Raw genomic sequence first — 17,152 nt, 5'->3', positions numbered from 1 at the left:
GAATTATTCCGGCCTTTCTGAATCCTGACAGAATGGTTTTGGTGTCACTCAAGTCACTTAAATTTTTAATTTTCAGTGGTGCAGAAGTAATGGTGCAATGACTGACATGATCCCAGACAGGACAGTGGCTTTTTCTGCAGGAGACATGCTCAGTAGAGTGAAGTGACAGTGTTACAGGAGTAACAGGAACAGCAGATTTTGACACACAATCCTAAAGCCTCTCACGGCTGTCAGTGTGAAAATTTTAATATATAAGTTGCACAGGAGTGTAAGTGGCAGGACCATCCAAACATTAAAAAAAGTGTGACTTATAGTCTGAAAAATACCTAAAAAACTAAATTATTTGTTTTTAACCTAAGCTTGATTTATTTAAGTGCCTATGAAAGGTTAGACTTCTCATATTACAAAATCAGAGTAAAGACCATTATATTTAAAAAAATAAATAAATGTATTTCTTGTGCAAATTGTGCTGAACTTTTGGAAAGAATTCTTTTTCAGTTTTTCTTCACAAATTCCTTCTTGATTTGTGTAAAACTAAAAAAACTAAACAGGTATTATCCCAGCAATTTAAGTCAAAATTAGAAAATAAGAAATCATAATAAGTTAAGTCTTAACTAAAAATGTGGCAAAATATGAATTCATGTGCACATTTTCAGTAAAATGTGTGTTTAATATAAAACAGCAGTAAAATGAACCAAGAAATGTATCATATTTTTACACAACAAATTGCTTTATTTTCTACAAGAAATTGAGTTATTTTTATTTATTTATTTTTTGTTAATTAATATAATCATTAATCATATTACAATGATTTAACACATAAATTATACATAGCACTAAAGTTTTTCTACAGACCAAAGGGTTTATTTTCTTCATATAAGTAGTAAAGTTAGGATATGTTCTGATTGACGTTTTTCTCTTCACCTGCTGCGTTTCACCTTGAAGTGCACCTCACCGCACAGAGGCTTTCAGGTCACGTTCCTTCAGCCCGGGGCTATTTTTCACGCTCTCCGCAGCTGCACCTGTTGTAATGAGGGGGGAGGAGGCTGCTCTGGTCATCTCTATATCAAGGCTATTTCCTGTAACTGAAGTCGTCCTGCACCCACTTCCAACGAGAATTGAGTGACTTGTTTCAGTAAATGACAGTAGGAAGTATTAAGCTGGGGGATGGTGAATTATTTTTAGGTGGGATAAGATGGCAGCTGCTGATTGGTGGGTTTGGGATACACGCTGCCTGCAGACGGGGGGCGGAGCCAGATTTACCCTTTGATTCCATTGTGTTTTCATTGCAATTATCTAAAAAGGTAAATCCACAAAAAGCAGACACAAATACCTTTTTAAAATTCTGACACTGGCATCAAAAAAAGCAATAACAAGAAGCTGACTTAAAAAAGACCCAGCGTAATTGAATCAGTGGCTAGACGTTATAGAAGAAATATATTTCATGGAACGACTGACTTTTTTCTGCGATTCAAAGGACATTTCTTCATCAAACGCTGGACAAAATGGTTGAAATACAAACAAAAAGACACTTGATTCACCCTTCAACATCCTTATTGCAGTGGAACAGCGCCCCAAGCTTTGTATTGGTTGTATTTTTTTGTTTGTTTGATTGTTATTTATTACACAAAACTTGGAAAAACTGAATAAATAAAATAAAAAAAAAATAAAAAAAAAAGTAAATCCACAAATGTTTAAAGGGCCCATATTACTCTATTTTCTGTGTTATAATGTTGTTCCTCAACACAAACAGACCTGGAGTTGTGTTTTGTTTCATTCACACATGTTTCCAGCGCTCATGCCTCACAGCAAGAAGGTTCCAGGTTCAATCCTCGGGTCGCCTGAGCCTTTCTGTGTGGAGTTAAAGGTTGTTCAATACAATTAATCAATGAACCTGCCCAGGGATTACACTGGAAATTAGCACTGGTGCTACAAACTGGTACAATGCATCTCTCCTGTTAAGGTTAATGTGAAAATTGTGCACTGTCCCTGACTCATTAAATAAATTAAATAAGTAAAGCTGTTAACCTAAAAACTACCGCTTCATGATTTCATGAGGTGGAACATTTTGAGCTTTGGAAATGTACACAAATGATAATAACAAATGAAACAAAACACAAATCCAGGTATGTTTTTCAATCAATCAATCAAACTTTATTTACAAAGTGTATGAAAACATAAAAATGTAACACAAAGTGCTTTACAGTGATTAAAAACAATCCCACATTTCCTTTCACCCATCCAACTACACAACCCCCACAGCTGCCCGACCCCACACAACCAAACAACCCAGACACACACACATACTAACATGCTAAAATACATAAAATTACATATAGTAAAATGTGATAAAGTGTGAGGCTGAATACAGTTTTTGATGAGGTAACAACTTTATAACATGACTTAAAGCTCACAAGAGTCAGTTTTGTGTAATATAGGACCTTTAACCTGATCATTTCTATCTATGACCTTGATAAAATTAGGAGTGTCAAATTATCGCGTTAATTGCGATTAATTAATTACAGTCATATTTAGCGCGTTATGTTTTTTAATCGCGTTAATCTCATTGTTAATCTCTAACTTTACTGTTTCTGTATGCGAGTTGCTTTATTATAAAACCTGTTTTTATTTGTTGTTGGGACAACAACACACACACACACACAAAAAAAACACATTTATACATTTTTTTATTTCGGTAATTCCACTCATTGTCGGAAACCCACACAAAACGCGCGCAGTAAGAGCGATGTAAACGTCATGTTAACGTTCGCGGCGTTAGTCGCACAATGGACGAGGTCGAAGAGCCAGTAGAACAGAGGCAGCAGTGCACAGGTAAAAACACATTCGTGTCTTGGAAATTATTCTCCCGACGGTGAAATATAAAAGAAAATAAAAAATATAAAATCGCCTACAACTTAAATGTCACTGATGAAAACAACCTGCATAGACTCATGATGTCTGCACTACTGTCCTATAGTGACCTGCCACATGAGGGGACACGCACACAAACACACACAAACACAAACACACACAAACACAAACACACACCTTCATCATCGTCATTAACCTCAGAACGCGCGGACCACGTTTCCTTCCGTAGTTACTGCGCGGACACCAACGTGCTCCCGTGAGCCTCGTGTGGATCGTGTTTTCTCGCGTACACTGCGTAAACCGCTCCTGTGCGCCTCTAAACCAGAACTAACAGCAAGACTAAAACCAGGACTAAACCAGGACTAAACCAGGTCTAAACCAGGACTAAACCAGGACTAAACCAGAACTAAAACCAGAACTAAAACCAGGTCTAAACCAGAACTAAAACCAGAACTAAAACCAGAATTAAAACCAGGTCTAAACCAGGTCTAAACCAGGACTAAACCAGGACTAAACCAGAACTAAAACCAGAACTAAAACCAGAACTAAAACCAGGTCTAAACCAGGACTAAACCAGAACTAAAACAGAACTAAAACCAGGTCTAAACCAGGTCTAAACCAGGACTAAACCAGGACTAAACCAGAGCTAACACCAGGACTAAAACCAGGACTAACCCTTTCCAGGACTAAACTAGGACTAAACTAGGACTAAAGCAGGTCTAAACCAGGACTAAAACAAGGACTAAAACCAGTGATCTCATATATAAAGCATTTCTCTATCAATTATATTTTTAATATGGTTAAGGAAAGACTGGACTTTTTATTGTCTTTAAGTAGACAAAAGTTATTATGTTCAGATTTCCTCGTCTTTGCTACTTTACAGCAAACTAGTTTCTTATTCAAGGTTCAAGGTTCTTTATTTTGTCAATCAAACATGTGAGAGAAACACATGACAGAACGAAATGTGCTCCCCGAGGCCCAGTGATACAGAAAGAGATAAAAAACAATAATAATAATAATAAGCAATGTTAAAAAAATAAATACATTTAAAACAACAACATTTAGCAGTTCCAATGAACAAGTAGTAAACGTGGCAAGATAGAGAGAGAGGCAACCAAAGCAGGAAGTCAGTGTGCACTGTTCAAAAGTCTGACAGCCTCAGGAAAGAAGCTGAACTTCAGCCGAGAAGTTCTAGCTTTAATGCTCCTCAGTCTCCTCCCAGAGGGCAGAGGAACAAACAGATGGTGGGAGGGGTGCGAGGGGTCCCCCATGATCCTGGAGGCCCGTCTTCTACAATGCTCCTCATAAATTTCACAGATGGGTGTAAAGTCACATCCAGTGATCTTCTCTGCTGCTCTGACCACAAGCTGTAGAGCTTTCCTGTCCTGGGCTGAGCAGTGGCCGTACCACACTGTGATGGACTGGGTCAACACACTTTCCACTCCACATCGATAAAAAGACATGAGAGCAGGAAGGCCTAGTCCAGCAGCCTTGAGTCTCCTCAAAAAATACAGACGCTGGTGGGCCTTCTTAACAATGCTCGCTGCATTAGTGGACCAAGTTAGGCTGTCGGTGATGTGCAGACCCAGGTATTTCCAGCCGGACACCCTTTCAACTTCTGTGCCCATGATGTAGAGAGGCGACAGTGAACAGCTGTTCCTCCTAAAATCCACTATTAATTCTTTTGTTTTTGAAAGGTTCAGACAGAGGTTGTTCTCTCTGCACCAGGTCTCCAACAGCTGTACCTCCTGTCTGTATGCCTGCTCGTTGTTTTCCGAGATTAAACCCACAACAGCAGTGTCATCTGCAAATTTAACAATCTGACAGGTCGGGTGAGAAGCCACACAGTCATATGTTAGCAGAGTATACAGCAGGGGGCTCAGGACACAGCCTTGGGGGGAGCCGGTGTTGAGAGTGGTTGGTGAGGAGAAGCAGCCATTAATCCTAACAGTCTGCTCCCTGTTTTGTCATGGAGACTTGGGCTCAACAGCCAATTTGGAGAGATTTGTTAAACAATAAATGACTTTATAAAGTCACTTTTTTAAATCTATATTAGTCTTTTGATCTGCCACAATAATGTAATAATGAATTTAAATGAAAATACCTCAAATTGAAGGCTTTTCTCAGCAATTTTTAGGTGAGATTAAAATTAGATTAATTAGATTAATTAATTACAGATCATAATTAATTAATCTCTCAATTTTTTTAATCGCATGACAGCACTAGATAAAATACAACAAAAATCAGCATTTTTATTTAGCTGCACCCATCTAGGGATGTAACAATATCCAGGTACTGCAATATTTTGTGGAGGCTAACAAAACTCATAATATGCTACTTTTTCCTCTTAAAATATCCTTGACAAAGTCCTTGACAAGACTTAATCCAAAGAACTAAGACTTAAAAATCCTTAGATCTGTTATTTCTTCTTGTAGTCTGCACTGTGGTCTGTGTCAGGGGTGGGCAAGTTTTTTGACGCATGGGCCACAAAGGGTTTTAAAATTAAAAAGAAAAAAAAAAAAAAAGAAGGGCCGGACCAGGAGCCAGATGGATGGAGTTTTTTGGTAATCCACCTCATAAGAGAAAAAAATTACATGGGATAAGTAGAAAATATATCCTGTTATTGAAATATCCTACGATTGAAAATCATTACAAAGAATTACAAGAAAATATCTCTTTCAAGTCCTACTGTATTTTTTGAAATGACTTTTAAAACACTGAAAATTATTATTATTATTCAAGTTTGGCAGGTCAGATTAAAAAGATTAAAGATGATTAAAGATGGCCCCCGGACCGTAGTTTGCCCACCCCTGGTCTGTGTAGTTCCCCCTGTCTTTTTATTAACTATTGCTGCACCATAACTCTTCATTTAAGCAAAGAGACTTGTAACTCTATATATTGTGATGGTCCACGATATTACTGTGAGAACTTTGACGATACGATATCACGATATTTCAGTTATTGTTACATCCCTACTATTTAGACAATGGAATGTGATTTTCAGCATTTAATCTTAGTATTTTCTTTTATATTACCATGTGGTCATATATCTGTGTAATCCCTCAGTTGTCCATGGTCGTATACGAGTCTGTGTGCTCTTATACTTGTTCTGATACAGCTCAAGATCATTCTAAAGCTTCAGGAAAGGCTTATTTTTGTCCTGTGAATGTGACTTTTCTAGTTTTAGTACCGATTAGTATCTGATTTTCACTCTTTTTGACAAACCCTGAGAATGTGGGCCAGTGTGCGTGTGTTAGGATTGACTAAATGATTACAAAATGATGTGTTTTTTTTCTCTAATACTATCTCTTTACTCTTTTTTCACAGCCCCACAGACAGGGATGCAGCGGGCGATGGTGAAATCAGGTAAACATAACAAAGTGTAATAGCATCCTTCACATCAGTCTGTCTCTATGGCAACGCTCATCTCAAATATATTCCCCTGGTAAGATCTTCAGTCCCATTTTCACACTTTCACATTTTTATCAGCTCCCGTTATGGTTAATTTCGTCTAATTTTTTCCACTGTGTTTGTCTGTAGTGTTTACATGACAAATAGCTATTAGCTGTTGGGAGTCATTACATAATAACCCTACATGGTTTAGTCCAAAAATCATTCCTAGCTGTTTGAACGCTCTATCTGACTTATATTTGCACTGTTTTGTGTTTTCTTGGATAATAGAAAAAGGGGCCCGGTGGCGTACGCGTCGCAAAAACCTTGGCTGTTGAACACAACTGTGGTGGAAAATATCACGTTTGAGATGCCAATGATCAAACCCAGGTAAGTGAACGAGTTTAAAGTTTTATGTCATGTTGTAATGTTGTTACCTCCTCAAAAACAGACCTGGAGTTGTGTTTTGTTTCATTCACACATGAGGAATCCTTTAGTATTTGTCTGTCTACATCTCCAAAGCTCAAAATGCTCTGTTCTACCTTGTGATGTCATGAAGCAGTAGTTTTTAAGTTATTTTTTACATTTTGTTCAGTAGCGATGGGCATTTTCAGGACTGAAATCATCAAAATGATTCTAGTGAAGGTGTGTGGAGTTTAAAAACACAATGGAGCACTTCCTGTATCATGAAATCAGAAGGCAGAACTGGGTGCTTTTGGTGCATTCGATTATCCATCCATCTCCCACTCGGATCTCCGATATGACGTCATGTTTCGTGCATAGACCGTATGTATGAATGGATATAGTTAACACACTGGACTCCAACCGGAAAGCTGTTATTGTTGTTGTTTATCTTCTCTTAGCGACTCTAGGGACGTTTAGCAACACCTGTCTGAAACAAGGCCACAGCACTGACTATAATCCCTATAGACCAGGGGTGTCAAACTCAAATTCACAGAGGGACGAAATTAAAAACTTAAAAAGTTGTAGACCAAACTAAATATTTATTTAAAATTTTTAACAACATCTGCATGTTTTCTCTTCTTTCGAGATATGTACCATATTTTCTGTGCTATTAGGTGCGCTCTTAAGCCTCTAACCCCATCAAAAAACGGCTGCGCTCCCCGTAAGCCAGAGCGCCCCACTCGGGTGTCCCAGCACGACTTCAGTAAACTACAAAGCTGCAACACCCGCAGAGCACGCAAACACACACGGAGCACACAGCGACCGCGCAGCGAAAAACACCCACAGACACACTCATCACTCCACACGGACGAGGAACGGAGGAACGAACCGAAAAAGTGAGTGCAATGTGCCAATTCTAGACACAACTGAACAACTGAGTCGCTGCGAACACGCCGACAATCCAGCGGTCCCAGACAGCACCCTCCCTACACGCCACAACTGAACAAAACCCAGAGTCACCGTGAACAAGACAAACAAACAAAGTCCCACTGACCCATCCAACTGTTGTGTTTCGTTTAAAGTCCGGTGCGGTTTATTTGTGAAAAATTCGTTCGAAAATAGACCATTTAATGACAGTGCATCTTATAATCCAGAGCGCCTAATAGCCCGGAAAATACGGTAATGTTAAACCTTTTCTTATTAAAATAAATGTTTAATAATAGTTTTGCTTAAACATTGAACAAGCATAAAATATAATAATAAAAACATTTTAAATAAAGCCAGCGCTAATACATATTTGATATGATCTCGTGGGCCAAATATAATTATATCGTGGGCCAAATTTGGACCTGAGTTTGACATGTTTGCTATAGGCAGTAATGTGGATGCAGTAAGGTTCTGCAGTAATACGAGTGACTGAAACTGTCATTAAAACCATAAAAGGGTCCAAACACAATGAAAACACTTAACATAATTAAACGTAACATTGGGCACAGCCGTCTTGGATTCTATCTAAGATTCCTTGCCCTGTCTCCTCTGAGTTGTTCCGAGGTCCGAGTTGCGCCGTTCGAAGAAAAGGGGCATGTCAGTTCGCGTCGATAGGCAATGCCCTCGGACCTCTGAGTCAGATGGATAATCGAACACACCATTTCCATTTGCAAAGAAGGACCTAAATATGCAGGGTTTGTGTGTTAACATGTGTGAATGAAACAAAACACAACTCCAGGTTTGTTTTTGATGAGGAAACAGCATTATAACATAGTTCAGGAAATACCACAATGGGCCCTTTAAGTCAATATTCTATCTACTTGCCAATCGTAATGAAACCTGCCTTTTTGGCACACAGGGAGTCTTGTTGAAATGACAGAGATCAATGTTTAATCCTCAGTGTGGTCAGATGAGAGCAGAACAAGGCCCACAGACCTCTGCTCCCAGGGGCTTGGAGTAAATTAAATGTGCTAATGTCCAAATGAATTACCTCAGGTCTAAATTGGTATTGACTGAGGAGAGCAATGCACATCTGCAAGTGTGTGTATGAAAGCTTAAAAAAAACTACTCTCTAAGGGTTTCAGTGTGATAAATGTCTACGGTTCCCATAGCAATAAACAACTCAATACAAAATATTATATCTTTTGAATGGGTAAAAGTCTCCAAAATATCACATATAAACAGGAAGCTGAAACCCATGAATAAAACTGCAGCTTTTACTGTTAATAAAAATATCATTATGCACATCAGTAACCCGGTTATTAGCCATACCCCGGTTATGTCAGTATTCGGGTTACTGCGTATACATGCGCACTGAGAAACCGGGATACTCATATCCGCGTATACATGATCAAATGGAGTATCCCGGTTTCTTGACATAATCTTACAAATGCGCAGGCGCAAAAATTAACTTAAATCAATTTCATAAACCAGGAAAAATACAAACCGTGAGCTCCTTTAGCATAAGAAGCTAAGGAGTTACGAGATCTCCCACAATCCACTGTGCAGATTCTTCATTAAAATCTTCTGCATAAATAAACTCAACTTTACAACATATAAACCATAAAGACTATAGAGCTACATCAGCCCGTTTGATCATATAATTCAGCTGTGATCACATTTGTTTACGTTTTACAGAAACGAAACTTAAGACCGCAGGCTAATTAGCATAAACTGTTAGCGGCGATAAAAACAACTCGCTCCTTGCGCCGCTGATGCGATCAGTTTCTTTTGGACTAAATGACACGACTCTGTGGATTATGTGTGTTATTTCTGTGACAGAAGAGGCGCTAATGATGGTAAGTGTGTTTCGTGCGTATAGTGTATAGGAGATAGTTCATGTTTTAGCTTTTCAGCGATCACACGAGCGCAGGTCGTACGAGTGCAGATTGTACGTGTGCAGGTTTAGCGCAGCTCTTTATTTTACGTCATTTCACTCGTTTGGTCACTTTATTTATGTTGGTCAATTTATTTATGTGACTACTGTTGTGGTGAAAGGCTGTAAAGTGTCTTTTGGACGCATGCGCACTCAACTTTATGTTGCAGTAACCGGGGTACTGCGTATACCTGCCACAAGTAACCCGGTTACTATCGGAATAAACCAGCTACAGTAACCCGGTTTCTAATAACCGGGATACTGCCATAACCGGGTTACTGAAACCGGGTTACTGCGTATACATGCACCATCAAGAAACCGGGATACTCAAAAAACCCGATCATAACCGGGTTACTGATGTGCATGTATACGCACTCATTGAAAGTCTAATAGACACTTTAGCTCTGTTGCCATGGAGCTTGAAAACTATTCTGCAGAAATTAAAGGGCCTATATTCGGCTAAACAAAAAGCTCAAAATGCTCTCTTCCAACTTGTGATGTCATTAAGTGGTAATTTTAAAGCTACAGCTACACTTTATGTTTTGTTTAGAAGAGATTAGAAGAGATCGGCAATTACAATCTGAAAAAAAAATTATCCAAATGATTCAAGTGCACTGAAGGTGGAAAAGAGCTGTATAAAAATGTAATTGGCATTTACCTTAATTGTTGGATTGAGGCAAAAAATTATTAAAACAATCAGTCTAATCACATGAAATGGTTAATTAAACATCACTAACACCTTTTTAATTATTAAAGGTGCACTGCGTAACATTTCTAGTGCAGAGTCCGCCACCTGCTTGTCTCCATGGAAATTAGGGGTGTGTAAAAATATTGAAATATCGATATATTGTATAATTTAATGTCATAATACAGTATCAATATCATGGGCTTCTGTTTCGATATATCGCCAAGAGTATTTTTTGGTATATTTTACTTAATTATTTTGTTAGAGCACTGCAGTTTTGTTGCATTTGACATTTTCACTGTTTTGAGGATTAAAGTGTTTGTGTTTCATATTCACTTTGCCTAAGAAGTGGTTTAACAAAGACTTTTAGTATCACAGCCCTGATTTAGCTTCGTGGCCTGTGTATCGAGATATGTATCGTATCGTGGCCTGTGTATCGAAATATGTATCGTATTGTGGCCTGTGTATCGAGATATGTATCGTATCGTGATCTATGTATCAAGATATGTATCGTATTGTGATCTACGTATCGAGATATACATCGTATTGTGGCCTGTATATCGTATCATGGCCTGTGTATCGAGATATGTATCGTATCGTGGCCTGGGTATCAAGATATGTATCGTATCATGGCCTATGTATTGAGATATGTATCGTATTGTGGCCTGTGTATCGAGATATGTATCGTATCGGCAACTTCTTAATGACACCCAGCCCTAATAGAAATGTTATTGCTTCGTCTAGAATGTTCCGCGGTATAGCTTATATGGACAAGCACATTACAGCACTACACTACATTAAAAGTCAGATCTATGGAGAGTCGGCCCATTTACGGAAGGAATTACTGTATTTTTTAGCAACAGAAACACACGTAATGAAGAAATGATAAATGTATTTGTTTAACATCATACCATGGAACATTCTAGACAAAGCTATAACATCTCCATGGAGACAAATTGCGCAGTACACACAGTAATTAAAAAGGTGTTCATGATTTTTAACCATTTCATGCCATTAGGTGTATAGTTTTTATATGTAAATGTTATAATATCATCATTTTAAATCAGTTTTGCCTCCACCAGAAAAGTTGCGCAGTGCACCTTTAACTTGTTTTACCTGCGTTGTTTCTCGTTGCCTTTGACCGTCTCATATTTGTCCCCTCAGATACAAAGCTGTGATTGACGCGTGCTCCCTGCAGCCGGACATTGACATCCTTCCGCAGGGAGACCAGACAGAGATCGGTGAGCGGGTCGGTACAGAGCTCGCCTTTCTATTCCCCTTTCTCCTGTTTGGCTCCAGTCAAGGAATATTGTACCAAAACACCATTAGTCATCTTTACAAACAGAACGAGTGTGCACTGTAGAGGCAGTTTAATCTCGTGGAGCTCTCTATTTCAGGTTTGGAAACAGGGTCATGCCACAGTTTTATGTTATGTGACGCTTTTTCCACTGTATATTTTTTATTATCTAACTTTTTTGTAGTATTTTTTGGTACTTTTGGGGATAACACACTGCATTAAAATTGTGATTTATCAAAATACTTAACATGCATATGACTTGACTTGACTGATTCTCTAATTTTGATTTAGTTTGATTGGTAGGGATCTAACAATAACCGAAATATCGAGATGTCGTAACGTCAAAAGTCTCACAATAATATCGTGGGCTGTCACAATATATCAAATCACAAGTTCCTTTGCTTAAATGCATGGTTTTATAGTAGCAACTGCTTATAAACATTGGAAACTACATATCCCATGATGCATTTCAGAGCAGACAACATGAAGAAATGTTTTTTACTTGAATTCTTGGGTTTATCATGGTAATAATTCACACCAAAATCTTGTCAGGGTATTTTAAAAGCAAAAAAGCGTCCCATCTACAATTATATCAGCCTCTTCCAAATATTGCAATAAGTATCGTAACGCGAGATGCATATTGTGATAATATCGTACCGAGAGATTTAGATATCATTACATCCCTGCTGATAGGATTATAACTATTGTAAATATAACTTTTTTTTCAAATTTTACACCAGTCAAGAAATTATTTGCGAAGAAAATTTTTAAAATACTTTGGAAAAAACATATAAATAGAGAGTTATCACACTAGGGAAAATTCTATCCAAAAGTTCGACACATTTTACTCTTTATTTAAACAAAATAAAGGTGTTTTCTTATATTTGTTTTGGTCAGATACAATGTCTGTGTACATTAGAGGACCTTCAGTTATTGAATTCCTTTGTGCGAGGTCACGATTCCCAACCAGGTTAGACTTAAACTAACTTTATTGATCCACAAAGGAAATTATTTGGACACAGAATCTCACACATCATAATATAATATAATAGCAAAGGGTAAAAATATAAATGTTAGGGATGGGATGAGACAAAATTTCCACGAGACGAGACAAGAAACGAAACTGGGTCCACAAGAACAAGATTTTAACGTAAATATATATACATTTCACGGTTCAGTTTCCAATTTTGGCCTTCTAATTTTGTTATTTACTTAATTTCATAGTTTTGTTTCCATTCTAGTGCGGCTTTTTGGAACTGTAAGAGATATAACTCACCAACATGTAACTCTTTTTTTGTCTAATCTAAATGTAAACACGTGGAAAAAAATCTCACAAGATAATTTTTCTTTTTTGTGCTCGATCTTGTGGCAATTTTGTCTCACAAGATCTTGTAGAATAAATTCAAAATAAGAAGCAAACATAGCAAGAGACAAAAAAAAATGGCCAAATTGAGAAAACAAGTTTGAATCTTTTTGCAAAAATCTGAAATATAAATAAAAGTCTAACCTGTCGTAGGTACTTTAACATAAAAGAGGAATCCCCTGCGTTCAGAACATATTATAAAGTAGAGGTGTAAACTACAGGAACATTTTTCTTGTAAAAAGACAGGGTATTTTGTTTTATATTAGAATAATTGCCACCTTTGTGATTTGACAACTGCAGCAAATGAAATTATAATTATGATTGCGATGCCCTAATCAGTAGTACCTTAACTTTTCTCTCTGTACCACCATCTTTTAACAGTATCCAGCCCGACTCCAGACTCCAGATTACCCATAATTCCTCTGAGTTTTGTTTTTGTACTTCTTCTTCAGGGGGTGATCCTGTCGGGGGGGCAGAAGCAGCGCATCAGTGTGGCCCGAGCCTTGTACCAGACCACCGGTGTAGTGTTTCTGGTGAGTTTGATCCAGTGTTTTGTACATTAAAGGTGCATGTAATGTCATGTGTATTTTTCAGACTATAAGAATCCGCGTATCATTTGTTTATTTGTTTTTCAGAAAATAAGGAAATGAAAAAAACAACAATTTTCTTCGTTATTTGTCTCTAAAACCAAAATGAAAAAAACAGATAATGGATAATGATCAGTCTTGGTCTCAGTCCTGGTCTCAGCCCTGGTCTCAGTTCTGGTCTGGTCCTGGTCTCAGTCCCGGTCTGGTCCTGGTCTGGTCCAGTCCCGGTCTGGTCCTGGTCTCAGTCCCAGTCTCGGGCCTGGTGTCAGGCCCGGTCTCAGTCCTGGTGTGGTACCAATCTCAGTCTTGGTCTCAGTCCCAGTCTCAGTTCCAGTCTGGTCCTGGTCTGGTCCTGGTCTGGTCCTGGCCTCAGTCCCAGTCTCAGTTCTGCCTATTGCGCCTTATAATCTGGTGCACTTTATAGTCAGAAAAATCCTGTAACTTTTTGGTTGAGGGTCCATCACCTGCTTGTTTCTAAGGATACGTCATTGCTCTACCTGGAATGTTCCGCAGTATGACATTAAACAGCTCTACCTTACATTTATTCAATAACAGGTGGTTTTATAGCTCAAAAATACTAGAAAAACAGGCATTCAGACTTTGAAATCTGACCTGTAACTTGGTCTGGTTTGATCTCCATGAAGAGCATCTGACGGACCCTCCTCTAGAAAAATTACACAATATACCTTTAACCTTACGTGCGCTCTGTCAGCCATGATCAGCATTCACACAGTTTTGACACAGAAGCTCAGACAGTCTTTGTAAGTTGAGTCCGGGGCTGTAACAGGGAGTTCTGATATGAAAATGTCAGGTATTTGCAGATTTTGTTGTTGTGATGTCAATGATTAGAGAGTGAGTGGGAGGTTGAGGGGAAATGTCAAGATTAAACAGCTACAACTGATCAAAAAACAGATCAGAATAGTCCATAAAATTTCATAATAACTGTACTTTAATTTACTTTAAAAGGGTCATATTACGCTATTTTCTGATCTCAATATTGTTTCCTCATCAGAAATCAGACCTGGAGTTGTGTTTTGTTTCATTCACACATGTTTAACACACAAACCCTGCATATTTAGGCTGTGGTCTCTAAAACAAAAAAAGACTCTGTTCCACCTTGTGATGTCATGTGGTAATTCAGGAAGTGCTCCACAGTGTATTTAAACTCTGTACACCTCCACCAGTACTGCTCGGATGATTTCAGCCCTACTGAATTTGATCCATGCTTTGTACATTAAAGATGCATGTAAAGTATGTACCGTATGTTTCGGACTACAAGGCACACTTAAAATCCTTTAATTTTCTCCAAAATCAACAGTGTGCCTTATAATCCGGTGTGCTCTATGTATTAATTCTGACCCTGAAAAGATTTTATGTGGTGCACGGCACTCAAAAATCTGTTAAAATTACTGTTTTTTTCAGTGCTTATGGTTTATGTGAACTATAAGCTGTAGTTTACTCAAAAACTACAGACAAACAAATATTAAAAGGTTATTCAAACATGTGTGAATGAAACAAAACACAACTCCAGGTCTGTTTTTGAGAAAGAAACAGTGTTATAACATGACTTAAAGCTCATAAGAGTCAATTCTAAGGCTGTGCAATTAATTTAATTTTGATCGTGATTTCGATTTGTGTGTCAAATGGTGTCCAAACTCAAATAATCAAGTTGAAACGAGAAGATTAACAAAGTTTATTTAATTTTTTTAATATAGAAATTGCAGAACAGATGGATATATAGTTTATTTTTAATACATTTATGTTTTTCTACTCCTTATTTCATGTTCAAAGTATATTTTATTCATTTTTATACATTCCAAAACTGCTCTAAGGTACATATTTGTAGCCTATATTTATTTTAAATTTGAAAGTTTTGTGTAAATTATCAACAACAAGGAGAGAGAGAGAAATCCTGAATAAATGCATCGTGTAACTACAAAAATAATCATTTGAATAATCATGAGTTTGATATTGAACAAAATAAGCTCTAGTCAATTCAATTTAATATAGGACCTTTAATAAAGCATGAAGAGAGACTTGATACATAATGAACAAATTATTAATTACGAATGATTCAGGCTTAGAAATGCTCAATCAGTCAATTCCCTAACCCTTTCTCCTCCTAAGTCCTTTATGAAGCAGTAATTAACTCCCCTAGGTCTCGGTCAAATTAAATTGGTTTCAAAGCAATCAGTCAATTTTTTTTTCCCAAATGTATATTCAAAGACACATATTATGCAAAATTGACTTTTCAGGGCTTTTAACAATATTTCCCTTGTGATTAATTCCAGAAAGATTCACAGGCCTGTCACAATAATCGACCATATCGACTTATTGTTCAATACATGAAGCTGGAACAGTCGATTTTGTGGCTCAATATTTTTCGTGTGCACATTTATTTTACGAAATTAGGGGCATTTGTGACATTTTTTGGGAATACAATCAAACTTCAGCTGTAGAAGGTAGAATAAATAACTTATATTGTTAATTATTGGTTCGTTATGGTATATATTTGTTGCAGCTCACGCATTTTAATGATACTTTATATGGTTTACCGAAAATTTCTTGTTTTATCTTGCTTTTTTGTTATTGTCTTAGTGTCTGTTTCTCTGTAGCCTTATATTATGCTTCAAAATGTGTTATTGTGAAAGGCAAGTTTGAGCAATCTTTATTTTCTTATTTATCCATACATGTACCATGAATTGTTATCCCTTTTGTTTTCTTTTTTGAGTTTTTCTGTTTTTTTTCTTTACCTCTGCACCTTCTGTGAAGCCCTGTGAGTCCTCTTGACCCATTTAAAGAACTACATTTAAATACTAATTAATTTAACCTAATTATTTTGTGTTTTTTTTCACCCGTACATTTTAATAGGATGATCCGTTCTCAGCGTTGGACATCCACCTGAGTGACCATCTGATGCAGGAGGGCATTTTAAATATGCTCCGAGATGAGAAGAGAACCGTGGTCCTGGTCACTCACAAACTGCAGTACCTCCCCCACGCAGACTGGGTAAGATATTTATATTAAATGGACATACCTAACCTGTTAGTTGAAGTGAGCATGGATGTGCTTCCAGCTCCATCGAAAATCTGTCACCTCTGACTGTTGCTGTCAGACTGAAGGCCTCAGTGAGCTTCATTTAACTGTTGCTAAACGCTATGGGTGATGTTACGCTCCCTTAGTCTGGAAGTGCGCCCATACTCACTTTCTATTTGGGACTCTCACTGGACTCTCACGCACTGGGGTGGGCAGTTATTTTTTCCATGGGGCCACATGAGAAACAGGAAATAAATATAATATATTCAGCAAAATATTAATTGTATTTCGTTTATAAAAAGCAGAAAACCACTAAACCCGTTTAGTCTTAGTTTAGACCTGGTTTAGTCCAGCTTTAGACCTGGTTTAGACCTGGTTTAGTCCAGGTTTAGTCCTTGTTTAGACCTGGTTTAGTACAAGTTTAGTTCTGGTTTAGACCTGGTTTAGACCTGGTTTAGTTCTGGTTTAGTGAGCTTGCCTCACTAAAAATGTCATTTTAAAAAACACCTCTAAAATAAAATAATAATAAAAACAATGCAGCTTTAGTCCATGCATGAGGTAAAATAATAAAATATGTGTATTTTGTAATTCTAAATGAGCTTAAACAGACTGGTCAGAGTCGACCAAAGGGCCGTATGTGGCCTGGACTCTGGAC

The 17,152-nt window shown here is 37.6% G+C and overlaps 1 protein-coding gene across 1 annotated transcript in view; it reads left to right on the top strand.

Moving 5' to 3' along the window:
- Positions 1 to 17,152, top strand: part of abcc8 (ATP-binding cassette, sub-family C (CFTR/MRP), member 8) — a 169,310-nt gene that overhangs the window by 97,875 nt on the left and 54,283 nt on the right. The window contains exons 18-21 of the mRNA XM_055155789.1: positions 6,553 to 6,651; positions 11,379 to 11,463; positions 13,327 to 13,407; positions 16,333 to 16,470. Of these exons, the coding sequence (XP_055011764.1) occupies positions 6,553 to 6,651; positions 11,379 to 11,463; positions 13,327 to 13,407; positions 16,333 to 16,470 (403 nt within the window). The remainder of the gene's footprint in view (positions 1 to 6,552; positions 6,652 to 11,378; positions 11,464 to 13,326; positions 13,408 to 16,332; positions 16,471 to 17,152) is intronic.

The sequence above is a fragment of the Boleophthalmus pectinirostris genome, unplaced genomic scaffold (genome assembly GCF_026225935.1).
Source record: "Boleophthalmus pectinirostris isolate CB_2022bp ecotype Guang Dong unplaced genomic scaffold, ASM2622593v1 HiC_scaffold_2, whole genome shotgun sequence".
Taxonomy (NCBI): Eukaryota; Metazoa; Chordata; class Actinopteri; order Gobiiformes; family Gobiidae; genus Boleophthalmus; species Boleophthalmus pectinirostris.
Note: the sequence above shows the minus strand (reverse complement) of the source record. Positions and strands in the feature narration are given on the sequence as shown.